Source organism: Mus caroli, unplaced genomic scaffold, assembly GCF_978045245.1.
Source record: "Mus caroli unplaced genomic scaffold, Mus_caroli_1 scaffold_17, whole genome shotgun sequence".
Taxonomy (NCBI): Eukaryota; Metazoa; Chordata; class Mammalia; order Rodentia; family Muridae; genus Mus; species Mus caroli.
In genome coordinates this window covers 84,849,540-84,869,692 of record NW_028227272.1, presented here as the reverse complement: position 1 = coordinate 84,869,692, position 20,153 = coordinate 84,849,540, and the positions used below count along the sequence as shown (strand labels likewise).

General features: G+C 38.8%; 1 protein-coding gene and 1 long non-coding RNA gene across 4 annotated transcripts in view; one reads left to right on the top strand and one right to left on the bottom strand.

Moving 5' to 3' along the window:
• Positions 1-20,153, bottom strand: part of LOC147000676 (uncharacterized) — a 79,484-nt gene that overhangs the window by 8,231 nt on the left and 51,100 nt on the right. The gene's annotated exons all lie outside the window — the stretch shown is intronic.
• The window catches only part of Grik1 (glutamate ionotropic receptor kainate type subunit 1), a 411,505-nt gene that overhangs the window by 379,186 nt on the left and 12,166 nt on the right, over positions 1-20,153 (top strand). For 2 of the 3 annotated variants that reach the window (XM_085832163.1, XM_085832162.1), the window contains 2 exons: positions 5,036-5,261; positions 13,633-13,883. In XM_085832163.1, the coding sequence (XP_085688289.1) occupies positions 5,036-5,261; positions 13,633-13,883 (477 nt within the window). The remainder of the gene's footprint in view (positions 1-5,035; positions 5,262-13,632; positions 13,884-20,153) is intronic. The other variant, XM_085832164.1, reaches the window with a different exon arrangement.

The following is a 20,153-nucleotide window of genomic DNA, read 5'->3' as shown; positions in this document are numbered from 1 at the left end:
GGAGGGCGTTCTTTCCATAAAATCTTCCTGTTTGAAAACTTGGGTTCCTTGACTATTAGAGTGAGAAGATAAAAATGTATTTGCTTGGAAGGAAATATCTATAAGCTCAATTTAACTTAACCTTTTAAAAAGTTTGGTATATTGCTTGTAATGTAGCAGTCTTTAACTGGAGACAGGAGAAAAACATGAAACAGATTTGAGCAAAGATACTTAAGTCTCATCGGGAGAATTCCCTTAAGGGAACCAATGAAACTGTTAAGCCTTAGAGAATCTTCAAATGTCATAACTTTCTATTGATTCAAGGTAAGAGTAGGCTGTGACACAATGATTGTATCTGGAACGGCAGAGCCCCCACAACACCACAGATGATGTTTCCTAATGGTCTTGCTTCAAATGGTGATAGTTACACTAAATCATGTTTTACTGTGGTGTGGGAAATTACCATTTCATGACATTTCATTATTTTAAGTGAAACAGTTGTCTTTCAGGCAGGCATTCTCCTCTGTATGTTGGCTTCTTAAGCTTGAATTCTGAATTGTCAAAAATCTTTGGTTAATTTCTAGAGGTACTTTTTAAGATTAGGATTTCTCAGTCTTCTACTAGAAGGACTTAATATAGAATTATTTTGATCATTGATGTGTTCTTTATGGCACATAGCACATTTATAAACTCACTTTTGACACAATGCCAAAACGAAAATCTCAATAACATATTCCTAATATGAATGTGTGTAGGCTTATGAAACTAAGTGAAAAAAAAGTGTAAACATGGATCTATACATAAGACCTTCAAATACTGTGGCCTGAAGCAGGATTTCACACGTATTGATTCTACTGAATAATGGGATCATATTTTCTCCCTGCAGATGTGCTATAACTCGGTTGGGGGGAGTGCTGTGATAAACAATGCTTATCTCAATAGAAATGAAACATTGAAAAACTGTTTCTATAATATGGAAGCTCTATCAATCTTAGACTCATACTATACTTCTGAGCTCTGTCCATCCTCACATCCTGTCACAAAAACCCTGTAGCTGAAAACGAACCATAGACAAAACAAATGCTAGGAAGGACAAGACAAAGAACAAACTATACCCACATTGTCTTCCAGGTTCCGTATCTGCATATCTTGAAACACTCTGAATTTTTGTCTCAATGAATAGAACCTATTGAAAGTCATTAAATACCCTTCATGTATGATATGCTAAGTGCAAGATCTACAACATCTCTCTTACAACAGAGAGCTGCTTACGAACACTTGAGCGATTTCTTTGGAAGATGAGTTAGGTTATCTGGCTATGAGTATTTGAACAAAAAAAAAATCAATTCCCTTTGATGAAGAACCTAGACTCTGGAACAAGAGTACTGGAATGAGACCCCAGCGTGAACACATTTCAGGGTGGTATTCTATGTCTGCATCTGTAAAGCTGAAATCTTAATGATTCCTTTCTCCTTAAAGGAATGAGTACATGCACAGTGCTCAGAGCAAGGCATGCTACACGGTGAACACTGTCTGTGCCCATTATCATCACTATTCTCAACTGTTTGTAACTGCCAACGTATACCCTGCAAGTCACCACCCAGCGAGTACTCAGCCTACATACGTCTTAAGGTGGAAAGTGAGAAATAAGTAATCATAGGCCTTATTACATTGGCCCTGCCCTCTAACAGATTAGAAATGCTTAGTATTTGTCAACTGTGTTTATTGGCAGGAAGACAGATATATAATCAGGTTAAACCAGGCTAAGGAATTCATCTGAGCCTGTGTCCTCTAAGGATCCAAGTGTTCTAATTGGCTTTTGATATATTCAGTGAAATGAGAGGCAATCACACCCCCATGGTTTAATATCCTGCGTTATCTAGAGTGATTTTGGAGGCTTACTCGGGATACAGACAATCTGGAAAGGGAAAGCTGTCATTTAAACACTCGGTTTGGTCTTTTAGCATTTACCATAATTTTGGCAAAGCATACTCATAATTTGAAGAAGTGCTAAGATTCTCACCTTTAAAACTAATAAAATTATCTATTAGAAAGGATACAACACATTTACTCTGAAAATGCTATTTTAGGGCCTGACAAAGGAATAAACTTCATTGAGCACAGTATTACAGTAAATAGCACTGGGAGATAAGCAAGAAAGATATCTTTGGCTTAGTGGCTCATCTAGCTACAAACTGTGACCTATGTAGGTCACTTATCCCAAGACCTGTTTTATAAAGGGCCTGATATAGAAAACAGAGCAATGGCCTTGGAGAATCCTCAAGGGAAATTTCCCAGCAAAAATGTCTCTGGGTAGATAACCCGTGATGGAAAATCCACTATCTCCCAGTGACTATGACTTGAAGGTCTCCTCATGCAGTCCATTTTCTATGGATAAAATGGTCATTTTTTTCTATTTATTTGTTTACTATTATTTTTATTGGATATTTTATTTATTTACATTTCAAATGTTATCCCTCTTCCCAGTTTCCCCTCCACAAGTCCCCCTCCCCCTCCCCCCTCCCCCCACCCACCCCCGTTCTATGATGGTACTCACCCACCCACCCACTTCTGACTCACTGCCCTAGCATTCCCCTGCCCTGGGTCATCGAGCCTCCATGGGACCAAGGGTCCTCCCTCCCATTGATGCCAGACACGGCCATCCTCTGCTACATATGCAGATGGAGCCATGGGTCCCTCCATATGTACTCTTTGGTTGGTAGTTTAGTTCCTGGGAGCTTTGGGGGGGTGTGGTTGGTTGATATTGTTGTTCTTCCTATGGGGTTAAAAACCCCTTCAGCTCCTTCAGTCTTTCCCCTAAATCCACCACTGGGGGTCCCCAAGCTCAGTCCAATAACTGGCTGTGAGCATCTGCATCTGTATTGGTCAGGCTCTGGCAGAGCTTCTCAGGGGACAGCTATACCAGGATCCTGTCAGCAAGCACTTCTTGGCATCAGCAATAGTATAAGGGTTTGGTGTCTGTAGATGGGATGGATCCCTAGGTTGGGCGGTTTCTGGATAGCTTTTCCTTCCATGGCCAATATTTTATGTCTCTTACTTCTACAAAGCAAAATTCCACTTTTCTAACCATAAAAAAATTATAAAAAATAAATAGTAATATCTATGTTGTACCAACATAAAAACAACTAGCTAAAGCTTCCATAAAGGCTATGTTTTCACATGTAGATTAAATAAGATTAAAGTCATTGTCAAAAACCTTTTGCAATACAGACATCTACTTTACCCAAGTCATCATGGATCAGTGGAAGGAACATTGAATGAAATATTGGGGTTCCTGGGGTCTAGAATTTTTCTGATGTTAACTTCCACTGTCTTTTTCTGAAGTCTTCAAACAGTTTGTACCAAAAGTTTCTCCTCTATAAAAATGATAGCTTAAGTGAATCTATCTCTAAAGTCTCTGATAACTTTAAAATTTCATGCTTCAAAGAAAATTATTTCCCCTTAAGGTAGTTTCCTGATAATGGAATAATTTTCTCCAGCCATACATTTGCTACAGAAAAGACAGAGTGACCTCCCCACTTTTGTATAAGTAGCTCTTCTCTTCATAAAGAATTTAGTAGTATCAGACTCTTTGAGGCTGAAACCGTACAACAAATGAAGCATCAGCCCTAGTACCCAGGGCACACCTTTTTTGTGGAAACATTAGCTCCGATTTGCAGATCCCCTGGGGCTGTGGAGTTAGTCTCAGGAGCTTCATCATGATAGAGTGGATCCCATAAATCATCACCTTGTACAAGGTATGTGGACTGAATTATATCTGTCTCATACGATCTTTCCCATGGGGTTCTTTAAATGCCTAACAATCCAAACTAAAGCCATCTGTCCTCCACCTCTCCAACTCATAAGGCATATTCTGTCAACACAGGTCTTACACAGACTCAGGAGTCAAATAAGTTGGGAACACTTGAGCATGAACAGCCACTAGAGCTGATTCATGAGCTATTCCTTCCATGTCTGCAGCCCCACCTCCTGTTTTCAGCTTCTCCGTACCCCTAGGATAATATTCCCTCGCCAAGGAGTCTACATGGATCACAACCAACTTTAGCTTGAAAACATCAGTAATTCCCATGATGACATTGATCGTTGAGATAGATGGGAGGGTGTACTGATGCAAATGAAGACAGATTCAGGGGGGAAAAACTTGAAACATTATGGAAATTACAGAGTAAAAATGTAAAATGCCTAATCATAGATATTCAAAAGAATGGAAATCCATATCTAAGCAATATGGAAATGCAGGCAGTATGTTTTAACAAAGAAAAGAAGATAATGAGGTAATTGTGTCTATGTATAGTTGCATATATAATATATCATATAGATAGTCTATTATTGACTCTACCAAAAAGCTGAATAAAAGACATGAAAATCATAGAACGCTTTCAAATGAAACATGCAGCCCTTGTTATCTAAAAAAAAAAATGATTGCAATGAGAAATTATATACATAAAAAGAAGGGAGACGCTTCTGGTTTGAATACCAACTAGAAAAGAGCATTTATATGCTTCATTTTTGTAGAAAATTTAACCATGGATGCATTTCTTTCACAAACAAGCAGAAGATGCAAGTGACATATCCCAGGCTATCCCTAGCACTGGAATTTTCTTGCCCAGAAACGATAAAGTGACGGCTGGCCAATGACTGAAGGGAAGTAGGGTCAATAACTAGAGGTCTGTAGGGAGAGAGCCTCAGATTGGCTGTGGGCACTGTGAAGTCCTGTTCCCAATGTCAACCGTTCATAAGTCAAGCACTATTACTGAAACTAACCAAAAGTCGAGAAAAAACCCTTGAGCCCCGATTTCCATCTGCCAACGTCTCCTTTTCTTCCATATCAATCTAAATATGTCTAGGCTGTCTTCATTACAGAATAATCTCTTCTCTGCTACCTGTAAGACTGAAGTCCCAACGTCATCCCTCCAGATTCCCACGCACAGAGATTCCCCCTTTACTATTTGACCCACTAGGATGGTGAACAGCCTTAGGTGATATTTTTTTCAGCACTCTTCTGCTGGTGGGTGTCCTTTTGTTCTCTCTGCAGAAATCAAAAATCTCCACGTATGAGAAAATGTGGGCTTTCATGAGCAGTAGACAGCAGAGTGCCCTGGTTAAAAACAGCGATGAGGGAATCCAAAGGGTGCTCACCACCGACTACGCCCTGCTGATGGAGTCCACCAGCATTGAATATGTGACACAGAGGAACTGCAACCTCACTCAGATCGGGGGCCTCATAGACTCCAAAGGCTATGGAGTGGGGACACCTATCGGTAAGAGGGGCAAGACATGAGCCAAGGCTAAGTTGGGGCGATGTTGATTACAAGTATTCAACATGTGAGAAGCGTAATGTGTAGTCAACGAACAAGGAAGAGAAATGTCCATTTTAAAAGATAGACATCATTTAAATTGAGGAATCTCAGATACTTAATCAATTTCCAACTACTATTTATTTTATATTTTATGTAACTATTTAAGATTTATATAGATTTTATCCTGACCAGCAATATTTTAAAGAACTGTTTTCCTAATTAATCTTCATTCATTATTTTCTTGAGTATCTTATATATCTAGTTTTTATAACTTAAGTTATATTAGAATATAAGAAAATTAATTCTATGTGTAGATGAAAACTAATTCTGCATGTAGAGAGCTATTTCTCCATCTTAATAAATGAGAAACAATGCCATATCTGTCTAAAGAAAGAGGCAGAAATTAAAATTCAAACTTTTCTCAGACAATAAGCTAAAGTCAAAGAATATCTACCTGAAAGATCCAAATATTTCTACTTGTTCAGTTCAATAGCACAGTGCCTTCTCAAGAACCTACTGCCTGGAAGGACTACATACCCATGTACTATCCTTTTCTGTGATAGTAACAGCAATAAACATAAAAGGAGTCTAAGTTCAGGGGACAATTACTGATCTTTCTCATTAGAACACTTCTTCCTATTGTTTCACCATAAAGAAAGCTGTACTTATGATGTTCTATCATTAAGACAACCTGTTCCTCTCAGGTAAAGCTTTGATAATCCAACGGAGAGAAATAAGGCCATCTAGAACTGGGGGCTAATCCAGTAGCAAAGGATTATAGTAAGAGCCAAGCCAGACAGATAAGAGCCCTAGGTAGGCTTGATTTACTTGTCTGTACTTTTTTGCCATGTTTGACAGGGATTATGCAGTGTGACCGTCAATATCAGGCAGGGGTCATAAACTTCACTGCTTAGAAGCCAAGACAGATCACAAGTCAAACTGGTTGCTTTGCTTGAGTGGTACCAGAGAATGCTCTCAACTGCAAACGGTTAAAGATCATGACTTGTCTAAAGGATACCTTTCCCATCAGTAGCAGAAGAGGTATAGAATTTTAAGAACAAGTATAGCCATGTGCTTCATTTTCTTAACAGAAAACAAAGTCATCATTTAGGTGAACTAAATTTCCTAATATCAATAACCTGACAATTAATTAGCTTTCTTTTAAAAACTGTAATCAACCCATGTTCAACAATATTTACCACATTACTATTAATTAATCTATTAATTAATTAAAGAGCTTCGGTTGTACCACCAAGTTGGCTCCACACTATTTTTTGTTTAAAATATTTTTTTAATAATATATTTTTTTAATTAGGTATTTTCCTCATTTACATTTCCAATGCTATCCCAAAAGTCCTATTAACATATCCTAAATTTAATTAAGTTAATAAAAACATTAATTACATCATTTCTTTCTCTTCCTACTCTTCCATGTCTGCTGCCCTTCAAATTCACCACCTCCTCCTTTTCAACCATTGCTGTTGTTGTATATACATATAAGTGTTGTATATACATATAAGTGAGTAAGCATATAAATATAGCCTGTTGCATATGTTTAGTATTGCTTGCATGTATGCTTCTAGGGCTGATCGTTACTGGATTACAAATGGGAGCTCATCCCTGAGAAAAAATAATTCTCCCTCTCTGAGCAGTTGCTAATCGCTGTAGCTCCTAATCTAGAGGGAAATCCATGAGATCTCCCCTGTATACACCAGAATGTCACACTGCTACTGGAATTGTTCCAGTACATTCGGGCAGCCATTTTGACATCTCAAAGGTGCATCTTTTCTATCGTGGCTAGGCAGCACAAACTCATAGCAGAAATCCTGGTCCTCTGGCTCTTACAGTCTGCCTGCCCCTTGTCTTCCACAAGGTTCCCTGAAACTTGTGTGCAGGAGTTGCGTTGTGTTTATAGATGCATCAATCAGGGTTGGGCACATAGCTTGGTCATTTGAGTCATTTGCTCTCTGCAGTTTGACTAGTTACAGCTAATGGCCTTCACTCCACATTCTCCTCCCCCCCCCAAAAAAAAATCAACCAATACAACTGTGGTAGATTCCTTAGATATCTCTTCTTGTACCTGCTTTGAGATAAGCAAGGCAAAGGAGTGGTGTGACCTGTCATCCATGACTCAGAGGAGACCACCACCACCACCACCACAACAAACCTACATAACAATGGTCTGGGTAGAAGATCCTTGTTGGCTGGTCCAAAGAGCTTATTAGTAGCAGATCGTAAAACATCATCAGAATGTAGAACAGCTCAACTCCAGATTACACACACTTAATGAGCAGGTTAAAATTCAGGGAATAAATGAAAGAAGTGCACATATGGCTGCAAGTGGTCCTAGGAAGGGACACAACCAAGTTAGCCAAGACCAGCCACTGACTTTAAAAATCCCACTGTCAAACCCAAGGAAGATTTACTTGCTCGTTCATACTTAGACGTCGTTGAACATGTCTGCATTTGTTACATGACAACAGTCTCTGCCTTCAGCATACATATATGGTTCCATCTTAAACAATAATCATCAAATCTAGGCCTCAACAGTTTCGAGGCACAACCCTTGCAAGGGAAAATAAGTATACCAATATTATTTTTTAAACCGTGGGCTAATTTAGCTATTTGAGTAGTGAGTTTTATGAATAGTCTTTGGGCAGTATTCCGGTTTCATTTCTGTTGCTGAGATATTAAAATACACTGACAAACTGCCACTTAGGCAGAGAGGCTTATTCTGATTTCAATCCCAGGCTACAGTCCATTGTCCCAAGGCAATCACAGGAGTGATAGCTGGGAGAGCCCTGTCACATACACATTCAAGAACAGAGAGAATTGAAAGCAGATGTGTTTACTTGCTTGCTTGTGTTCAGCTCAGTTCTCCACTCACTACAATTAAAAGCCCCCTGCTTAGGGATGGTGCTGTCCACAGTGGTCTGGGTCTTCCCATAGCATTAACTTCCTTAAGACAACCCTCCCCACAGACACGCCCACAGGTCAACCGAGTGTGGGCCATCCCTCATTGTGCATCTCTTCCTAGGTGAATGTAAGCTATGTCAAGTTGACAATTAAGCTAACCCATGAACAAAATGAAACAAAAACAAAAGCTGAGCAATAGGCTAGCACCATACAACAACAACAAAATATATTTTTGCATTTTGGTTAAGTAGCAGAAAGGCAAAAGGCTACTGTATTGTGGAAACAGATATTTCGGGATTTTAGGCAAGAGGAAATCAAGATAAAAGATGGATTTAAAGGTAGCCAGTTGGTGTATAGCTGCCTACAAACGTTCTAGGCATCCTTTCTAATTGCTGGTTACCTGAATGACTAACTATGCATTATTAGAAATACCAGGTCTGCTGGCAGACCCTGGTCAGAATGAGAGTCCTTGTAGTACTACTAAACGGGCTTCTAGTAGGACTATTTTACTCTTTGGTTATACTTTCCCACTGGGTGTTTAGACCATGTAGGTGGTGTAATTAACTTATTTTCATTATGCTATGTCAAGCTTCCGTGTGGGTAGGGATACAGGGATAGGCTCCTTTAGTTTTCCTCTACCAGTCATATCATACTCCTGGACTGGACAAAGCCTGGCTGCCCATGCTACTTCAATAGCAAGCACTGAAGAGTTTCTTGTGCTGAGCTTCCTCTTCAAAGAATGGAAAGTGGCTAGACTTCAGTATTGGGGGGGGGGGTCTCCATGACCCCTCTGGTCAAGAGAATAGATGACTTACCAAAGAATAGGACCCTTTTTTGGAGGTGTTGCAGCAAAATATTGTCTCTTTATCCTACTTATTCTTGTGATGGCTAGCATTTTTGTCAACGTAACACGGGTAGAGTCATCTTTAAAATGAAATCTCAGTTAAGAAAATGCCTTCATCAGATTGGCCTATAGGTAAGACTGAATGGCATTTTATTGATAAATAATTGGTGAGGGGGGGCATAGGCCACTGTGGGTGATGCTAAAACCCCTAGGCTTGTGGTCCTGAGAGGCACAAGAAGGCATACCATGGGGAAACAAGCCAGTAAGACGTGTCCATCTATGATCTCCGCCTCACTTCCTTCAGTGATGGACTGTCCGCTGTAAGATGAAATAAACCTTTTCCTTCCCAAGTTGCTTTTGGTCATAATATTTAATCACAACAGAAACCTAATGAGGATAACCTTTATTGGATTTAACACCCAAACATTGTTGAATACCCATGACATGAGCTTCCCCAAGCTTCAAGAATGAATACTTGCTTAAAGTTTTGCTGTTAGAACACTTAAGTTAGGACTTTATTAAGAATTTATAAGGAGTGATAAAATTTGCAGAAAATGTAAGTATTTCAATAGAATATAAAGTACCTTTACATCACTTGTCTCAAATGTTATAACTAGTAAATCAGTAACAATATTTTTGTTAAAATCCATAAAGCAATATTTGAAATGAAAAAGAATGGTAAACATTATTTTAAATGTATAATAATAGTAATATAGGGCAATGTATTATGAGTCTTGGAGATGTCTGAAAATTCTGGTCAGTTTAAGATGACTAACCTCTTGTATTTAAGTCTAATGTATTTAAATGAACTTAAGCTTGCTTATGTTTATTAATTTTTAGAGCAATTGGACTCCCACTCTTTGAAGGGACTGGTCATGTAACATGTACTAATGGCAGTACACAGAAGCATGTACGCAGCGTAAATATCACATCATACATACAACTGACAGTGGGGCCAATAGACAAGACAGTGAACAATTATAAGGGATAGGCAATTAGGAACACACGTTCAAGAATCTCAAAGGTCATGTGACATGGAAACAAGGAGGGGAAAAAAAACATATCCCAAAGACACAGAGATGAACCAATGAGAGCATGCCAGTGACGTGAGAGAGCCACAGTAAAGCAGACTCAGAGAAAGCCAGCTAGTGCCACAGAGGAAGACAGCAGACAGAGAGCTAGAACTCTAGAAGCCAAATAATTCTGATGACTCTTCCCGATAGAGACAGTAGTATTCCTGGTTGTTCTCCAAGTGAGAATCTCTTATAGCATGTATTCAACATGTTCTTCAGGGCCATAAAGGCCATAGGACAATAACTAAATAAACAAAATAAATTTGGGAGGCTTAAAACAATGTCCTATCTCCCTAACCCAGCTTGGCCCATCTAATTTTAGATAACATACATGGGAGAAGTTTAGCAAATGTTCCTCACAGCCCGTTTAGTAAATGAAGCATACGTCAGAAAAACAAAACAAAAAAAAGCAAACAAACAAACAAACAAAAAAACACCAGGAATAGTTTTTGCCTTAATCTTTGCAGAACTGGGACCTCGGGATTGACGAGACTCACAGTATCTTTCTTCTTGAGTAGCAGCGAGATTATCCTAATTCAGCCATCTTTAAACTAGAAGCTTTCTCACTCAGTCTTCTACCAGACAACCCCATTTGATCGCTTTAGCATCCCTCTATGACAGCAAATTTTCTGTGTGTAGCAATGATAGAAAACAGGAATGTGTATCACTCTGAGAGCAGCTGCATGTGAACATAAGAATGTTAATTTGTATTCCTTTCAAGGAGTGGAATATTTGGGGGTTGGGGAGCCAGCTCAGTAACAGAGTGCTTTGTGAGCAAACGTAAGGCCCTGCTTAATGTTTCATCCTTAACTCCACAGTTTCTGACAGTGTGGAGGTGGCCTGAGGCAGGGATCCTGGGAGCTGATCCTTTCTGCAGCTCAGCTGAAGGAATACAGCACATTAGGGCTTGCTATCTGCCCTCCTGTGAATGAGGCTGCCTCTGTGATGAGTCTGTCTACACTCATCCATCATGATACCTATTACATGGAGAGACCTACACGTATTCATCCTCTCTCTCTTTTCCCAACTTTACCTACAACAAATGCTCATGTTCAAGAGCCTCCGTCTCCCCTTCCTAGATGAAAAGAAATATACTCCAGGAGTTTTTCATAGTGGTGATAAACCTGTCATGCCTTTAAAGCAAAAACAATGAGGGAATAATTGGAGCAGATGGTGGGCTTCAGAGAGAACTCATCCATGGGGAATACAGCTGCTGGGAACGTTTGAGAAAGGCTCCTTTTATGATGAATTTATTTTTTAAAAAAGATCAGTTGCTATTCAGAAAGATCCATGTGTACTGATAGTTTTTCCCCCCCCACATGGTTTGCAAGAAGTCACTTCTGAGGGTCAACCAGACCACTTAAACCAGTCACAAAGGCTGAAGCTAAGAGATATGCAGAAAAGGTCTCCACCCTGTCTGCTCTTGCCCTGGGTCCCCAGAGACTCTGAAGTCTCTCCCATAATAGAAGACTGGTAAAGTTGGCCCAGTCACAAGCTAAAATTGAAAACTGCTGCTTAGAGACTCTCAGGACAGACGCTCTAGAAATGTGCCTCCCGGGGGGATTTAAAATCAAGCTTCAGGAGAATGGAATGGGAGCAGTTAAGATTTAAACAGGTTACTGGAAGGCTGGAAATTACCTTCCTTAGAGACCAGCATTCAGCAGAGATTGGATCTCCATCTGTCTGTAATGTGTTAGGCCTTGTGCCGCCTGAAGGCAGGAGGAGAGTGGCAGCGAGCATTTATTGAGTACCCACTGTGTATATCATTGTGACTACTGTGCAGCCATGACCAGGAGTACTGCTCTCACTCTCATCAGAGCATTTCCACGTACCTTAAAGCAATGTACTCCAGGTTCTCTAATTTGCTTGCACACTCTGGGGATATTAATGCTGCTAATTTTGCCTCTACCCATTGTTCTGGGAGAGTTTAAGCAAAGAGCTGATATCTTTTGTTTTCAAAAATCCATTTCCTCACCCAAAAATCCATATTCCGTATTGGCAAGCTATAATCTCCCTCTAATGCATTCCACACTTCTTCCTAAGGTAGATTTTGTGTGTTGACAATTTTTTTGAGTCTTAGGAAAGAATAAATGGAAGATGACAGAAGATTAGACCTGAGCTTGTTGTATTAAGCTATGACATGGGAGGACATAAGTCATCTGTAAGGATGGGAAGGGAGCTGCGAGCACTTTCACAGAATGGCACTGAGATATAAGAAATAAGAAGAGCTGACTTCGACTTTTGGCTCTTAATCATACCTTCAGATTTTAATTTTCTTTAAACCACTTTAACAAATGATCGTTACTTTATTATTCCTAAGATTTTGCCTTTTTCTTTAAGACCCCGACTTTTCAATTTGCCTCTAGCAGGAATAGCTTTAGATTTTGTATGCAAAGGGAGCTTCCTACTACTGAGGACAAGAAATTCTATCAAAAAAATGCTGTCATCAAGGAAATAAATGAGTAAAGGAACCTTGTTTTATCTCTTTTCTATTGGTTAACATAGGAATTCAGAACTAAGAAATTGTGTCCATTTATTCCCATTGGCACTTTCCAAACCTTCATAATGTAAGTTTCTATGGTATTACCAGGAGACAGACCATAAATATTACCAAATTTTTGCCACAGAACATTATAGCAACTCAGAATTATCCAAAACATACTTTGCCTTAATTGGTACATGAATCAGTACGGATGAGTCACTGTAAACATCTGAAATCTTTGAATGTCTTACACAGTAAAAGTCCATGCTTGTCATGACTCAGTCTGGGTTAAAAGAGAAAATGTGCTTCAGGCAGTGACCCTAGCAGCCAAACTCCTTCTCTCTGTGACATCCTCATCACTACTGCCTTGAAAGGGTTTCCTTATTGCAGTGTATTTAGGAAAAGACAGCAAGCAGAGAATGTTGGGAAGATTTATGACACAGGAATAGAAATATCGTCCATCACTTTAGCTCCCCTTGGCCAGAGAAGTGATGTAGCTGAACTCTAATGGAGATAGGGAACCAGAAGAAAGAATGGCCAAACTTAGCCAAGATAAGAGATCACCAAGAGACCAGAGAAATAGAATCTAGACAATAAATCCCTTGAAATGTGAAAAGATTGGTGAATAACTCAGGAAAAGGAAGAAAAGAAGAAAGAGAAAGAAAGAAAGAGAGAGAGTGAGAGAGAGTGAGAGAGAGAGAGAGAGAGAGAGAGAGAGAGAGAGAGAGAGGGAGGGAGGGAGGGAGGGAGGGAGGGAGGGAGGGAAGGAAGGAAGAAATGTCATAGAATTCCTACTTAATATTTATTTAGAATGAGAAACTTGGACATGGCACCTCCCCCTTTTCTTATTAATTAGAGCCTTGAAGATAGAGGAGTGGTCATTCCTAGCTTTGGCTGATAGATTTGTTCATAAGGGTTTCATAGCAACTCTGCAGTACTCATCGCTAAGATAGTGAAATGTCTTAATATCTTCTTATCTCTCTGGTGATCAACATCCAAATCACCCCCAACTTTCAGGCTCCCCTTACCGTGATAAAATTACAATTGCTATTCTTCAACTACAAGAAGAAGGGAAGCTTCATATGATGAAAGAGAAATGGTGGAGGGGAAATGGCTGCCCTGAAGAAGACAGTAAAGAAGCCAGTGCTCTAGGAGTGGAAAATATCGGGGGTATCTTCATTGTTCTGGCTGCGGGACTCGTCCTTTCTGTGTTTGTAGCCATTGGAGAATTCTTATACAAATCGCGGAAGAACAATGACATTGAGCAGGTGAGTCATCTCTTTCTAAGACAGGGTAGTTTTTACTTTGAATTTGCTGTCTGAAGTTTAGAGAGTGTTAAGGATACTTTCCCTGTTTGTAACAGTCTATTGAATTGGATGCCCAGAAAAGTCATTTCTGAGTTAGAGCAAAGAGCATTGAATCCCTGCCAGGTGCTGCAGGCTCTGCAGCTCTATCATTTATTAATGAGAAGAAGGAAGAGTCTTGTACACCAAATCCAATTAGCGCTACTTGGAATGACAGTGCAGAAATTCCAAACTCAGTTGATTTCTTCAACAGTTATTTGTTCTTAAGATAGAAACTATAAAAAGAGCAAGAGACGCATAATCAAAAAAATGACAGAAGACATGAGAGAACTGTCACCAGCCCTTCAGTATACATGTTGAGCAGAGGTACTCTTGCAAAACAATTTCTATAAAAAAAAAATACAAAGCAGTATTTTTAAATTGGTCATTTACTTACACTGAGATACAACGTGTGGAAAGATAACTTATGTAACTTTTGCTATGAATATGATAAACCATACAACATGAAAATAAAGTATATTTGAGACTTTATTTTTTTAAATTGCATCTAGGATGATGGAGCAATTTCAATAGGCAAGCCATTTTACCAAGGTGTTCATGCCTGGAACTTAGATGCTTTGAGGAGAAAATCCAAAACTGACTGAGATTGAAGATAATTCCCTTCTAAAATAAAATACAGAGCTCCAGGGCATTGTAGCATACTAATCCACTAGTTTAATTTAAAGATACCATTAGAATCTCAAAGCTAAGTACTATTACCTCTATCACCAATGTCATGAAACTCTTAATAATTTTCAACATAAGACTCCATGTGTCCATTTTGCACAGAGTCCTGCAAATTGTATGGCTGGCTTTGATTAATAACCAGATAGGAGAGCCACTTTCTTTATGTGCAAACTATATTGAGTATCCAACCCTAGGATGATTCATTCTAATCTTGCTCCTTTATGGGAACCCTCCCCAGAGTTACAGTTGTGAGGTTACGAAGCCCCTTTCCTGGACCTCACTATAGAAAACTCTTTAATTAATACGTAGAATGGACTGGGCTGCTTTAACTTTCAATTTGCTCTTGGGGTGTCTTGTTTTATGCTACTAATTTGAGAAATAAAAGCTTGTATATATTATGCTTTTAATGTGCTGCTTCATAACTGCTGGCTTCATTTGATTTAATTTTTCATTTAAACATTCATTCTTGCTTTTTATTTATTCACCTTTATTTTTTTCCATTTCTTTTGCATGCAAGGCTTTTTGTTTCTTTTATGGACTGCAGTGTAAACAAACCCATCCGACCAACTCCACTTCCGGGACTACTTTATCTACAGATGTAGAGTGTGGCAAATTATTACGAGAGGAAAAGGGGATTCGGACACAGTCCTCAGTCCATACTGTATAATTGAAGTTTTTAAAAAGTTGTTTCCAGTAGAATTTTTGTAATGAGTGTTGTTTGTGCCTGCATCTATTAAATTGAAGTAGCCAGTCTGCCCTTTTCCTTATATTAGCAAAATGTACAGACATTACTCCAGGCTCTCAGGTCAGGAGGCTGGAACATCCATGCAATATATACTGATGCAGGGTTTTATAAGAGAAATGTAGAGTCCTGGATGAATGTATATATAGAAAACTATTCTGTCCAAAACTTTCATCTTGTGCTTTCTCTATGCATTAAAAATAAATGACATTTTCTTCATCAGCAAAAATTGAGACACATAACTGGGCAACACAAGGGGAAAATGCTAGTTCGGGCACTGCTTATCTTTGTGAACTTTCCCCCTCTTCTCTCCCATTCCCTGTCTCATGTATTTTTTAGACCTACATATTTCAAAATTTCTATAGCCATGTCTTTTCAACAAGTATGCCAGTAACTCTATAACACTGTTAATTTTTAACTAAATTGGTCCCAAGATTTAAAATGAAGTATTTAGTCAAAACTTCAAAGGTGTCTTGGCTCTTAAAGATTCAGAAACCATCACTGAAAGAATAATGGTTGAACTTGAATTCAAAGGGGGATGACCTAACCTGAGCCTCTCTCAGGGATGTGGGGCACAGTCAAAAATAAAGTGATTTCTGGACAGAAACTCAGCAACATCAGGCTTTCAAAGAGCAAATGGCAGTCTTGTGTAGATGTAGAGTCACAGAGAACCTGATTAGTTTCAAGCCATGTACTATTTCCTGGAAGAGCCGAGCAGAGTCTTTCTTACACGATGAACTAATTCGTGACATCTTCCATTTGCGGCTCACCCTCACTCACCCTGGACAGTGATGAGCATCTTCCCACACAAACTTCACTGCACTTTCTTCCCACTCACCTAAGACAGAGTAGTTCTTCTTAAAGCCATCTTTTCTGAGCCTTGCCAAGTTCACATTCATGTCCCTGGATGCATCACCATCATTAATACATTCTAAGTGTGTCGTAGAGGCGGGCAAGGGGGAGAGAATAAATACCAGAGACAATTTCCATATGCGTTAGTCATGGGTCTCTGCAGATTTATTTTCTACCTGCATTCAAAGTGAACAATCCCCAGGCCACCTCAGCTTGGTGACACAGAAAGCCAGTGGCATGCTTGATGTGGTGTGACAGAGAGTGTCTGCTGTTTGCACTGAGTTCATTCCCCCCTGGCAGAGAGGAGGGGAATTGAGCTGCATTTCCTCCCCTTTCAGTATGGAATCTGTTGGTCTTTGCTCTCTGTCAGATTGCCTCTTGACTTCTCAAGCGATCCCCTAGAATACACTCCAGAGAAGGAGGTTTTTGGCATCTGGACAATCATGCTGCATGACCTCCTAGCTTAGCTTTAAATGGGTTCTAGGATCTTAGTCACAGCTCCTTCCAATCAAATTTATATTTTCCTCAGTAAAGCATGATCAGAACAATTGAGTCCTACACTGATTGCTTCCCGGCCTTGTTCTTTAAATAAATTAGCCCTTATGAAAATGCCTAAAAATCATATTACTATTTATTTACTCTTATTGAAGTGGGGAAAGGCTGCTGTGTGTCTCTAATCGGAATTGACATTTTCAGGATCAATAGAATCAGATTACCGGGCAGGATAAAGGCTACACTAGCCTTAGTTTCATGACTTATTGACTCAGCAGACAGAATCCACAAGGTGCTTAAGTTTATTTCCCAAAATCTATTTAATACATCAAAGTGGCTATAAAATCTTCTGAGTGACTGATGATACAGAAAACTCAAACTGGCAATAACTAGCAAAATTCACCTTCCTTCATAGACCATTCTTAAGTTTGATTCAGAGACGAGTAAAGAAGCAATTTCCTTCCAAAGTTAGCATTATGAGGACTTGGAATGGAGCTCATTTGGAGAATGCTTACCTAGCTCACTTGGGGCTTGTGTGGTGCTTCCCAGTCCTGGTTATGCATACAACCATCTATGGTGACACAAGACTATAACCCCAACACACAAGAGGTAAAAGCTGGAGGATTAGAAAATCAGGATGAACTACATATTGAATTTAAGGGAAGCCTGGGTCACGGGACACTTGTCTCAAAAAAAATTTTAGATAAATAAATAAATAAATGATATTTTGGATTTGTTTTAGACTGTATGCTCTCTAATTCTGACATTTATATAGTACTTTATAGTTTTCCAAATGTTTATACACACATCACATTTGATCCTTTCTGTGATTTTAATTCAGCTTTATTATCAGAAGTAATGGATATTGGAGTCCAGAACCTTGAGTCATGAAAATACAGTTAAAAGAGAATTTTATAAGTTGTCCAAACGCTGGTTCAAGCACAGCCACATGTGACATCATTATGTAGAATCACTGTGTTTCAGTTGCTAAATATTTTCCAGCTTCCGTTTTCAAACATCTAACACTAGGAGGTCACCTTCTAAGAACACAAGGTTGCTTTGTTTTTTTTTTGTTTTTTTTTTTTTTTTGGTTTTTCGGGACAGGGTTTCTCTGTGTAGCCCTGGCTGTCCTGGCACTCACTTTGTAGACGAGGCTGGCCTCGAACTCAGAAATCCGCCTGCCTCTGCCTCCCGAGTGCTGGGATTAAAGGCGTGCGCCACCACGCCCAGCACAAGGTTGCTTTGAAGAAGTATTTATCAAAATAGGTGCCACTGGCAAGCACTTAATGAAGTTTTCATGGATAAATAACACAGAGGGAACCAAACTCAACATTCCCTCACCATGTGGTAGTTTAGTATATTCAATATGGTATCATGGATGAAGAATTTCCAACCTATTCAGTATCTCTCATGCCCTTAGGTCATAGTGTCTTTTCTAGAAGCAACTGGCAAGACCTCTGTCCCCATATGACACTCTCTAAATCTATCATGAGAACAATGAAATCACATCATGGCATAGAACATAAAACTACTCTTTATATTAAATACTGGTCAACAAATATGGCCTCCTATAGAATAATTAAATAATTCTCTCTGGTCACATGAGCAGTCAGAAATGATCAGCATCTTAAGATCAATCCAGATTTAGAAAATGGGATTATGAATATAAATAATCAAACACTGTCCAATTTTCTCTGAGCACATGTTTAAAATGAACAGCCAAGTCACTACACTCAGGGGAGGGCCTGCATGATGAAGATATGATGATTTATCGGAGTAGCTTTGTGCAGTCTCTCCACACAGTAAACTCTAGTGCGAGGTTAGGGCAAGGCAACTGCAATCATTTGAGACATTCAGTTGTTTCTAGTAGTCAAGTAAAGTTATGACTCAATAATCAGTAGTTTAAATAGGACGTTGGATCCCAATTAATCATTGCTTTGTGTGAATTGACTCAAACCAAAAATGGAGCTACTAATTCTAAGTGACAGATCATACATGCATACATACATACATACATACATACATACACACACAGGCATATTTGGCATTTGATATATAATGGACCATCTATGTGGAGAATCCACGAAAAATTGTGTATCTTTAAGACAGAAACTTCATGATATTGATAATCTCAACATTTATTGGTAAAACATAGATCCATCTTTACTCACAATGATCAAGTAAGTAGGTTGTTGCTGCCTTGGGCCTTTGTTGATGTTTTTTTTTTTTTCTACTTCTCCTTTGTTTTGTCCAACCTTCTAACAACCAGTTCTTGTTGCCATGGCAATAACTGCTGAGACCACATTGACCTCTACCAGGTCCATTGCGTTTCAAGTGAAATCTAGAACAAAAGCCATCAAATGATATTTGCATCATTGGTTCAGAGAATTTAGTGTAAATCACAATCATCTGGAGGAGGGATGTGCAGTTCGTACACTCACACTCCATGTGTTCACTTGGTGGACACAGCCAGGAATTGGCAGGTTTCACCAAGCCGGAAAATGAATATTTAAAATTCACTATATGCATTGGTTTCCATTAAAGTTAACTTGAATGTATTAATTTTCTCCAAAATCAGGTCATACACATGAGTCTTGAACTATCTTGAATGCTAAGGATTGTTTGATAGGTTTTTTTTTTTTTTTTAACATAAATTTATTTCACAATAATCCTGAGTACAGCTGCTTTACTTTAAAGCACTTGGCAAACATGAGCTCTTATAAATAAATAAATAAAAATCCTCCCTTGAACATAGCAGTTTTGTTAAGTTAGATGGTACGCATCAATTTTTATAACACAATTTTTCGGCTTTCAAAATTCCTTCCATAGAAACTGGCAATATGGGCAAGACGGTCCTTTCTTAACCTTTGAAAGCATTTCCATTTACAACAGTAGCAGGTTATGAGTTATATTTTTAAAATACTCCTTAAAGTCAAGCAGAGAGGCAGAATGGTATTAAAAGACTGAACGAAGGCATCAGTAATAATAACATTATATTCATTTGTTTCTTCATACGTCTGTCAGTCACCTAATCCAAAGAAGAAAAATAATGAAGCTTCGTTTTGCACTTTGCTGTTTTAGACTAAAATTACAAATTGAATTTTAACATTTTCTTCAGTAAAACTACACAAACAATATGAAAATTGGCTGGACTCCTATGATTATAAACTTATTCAAGAAAATCATTTTCAGAAATCCTCACTGTATTTGACAAGCATTATGTTATATTGTTTATGAGTCATAATGCAATACTACAGTGAATTCCAATTAATTTCCAAGCATGTGGTGTTTATACTACAAGGTCTGTTTGCTAGTAAGCCTGAACACGGAGAAGCAAAGGGAAAGAAAACAATTTTCCTGTACTGCTTTCTAGTACACCTAGTTGCTGCAAAAGGCACCATACATTAATCTCTTGCAGAGAG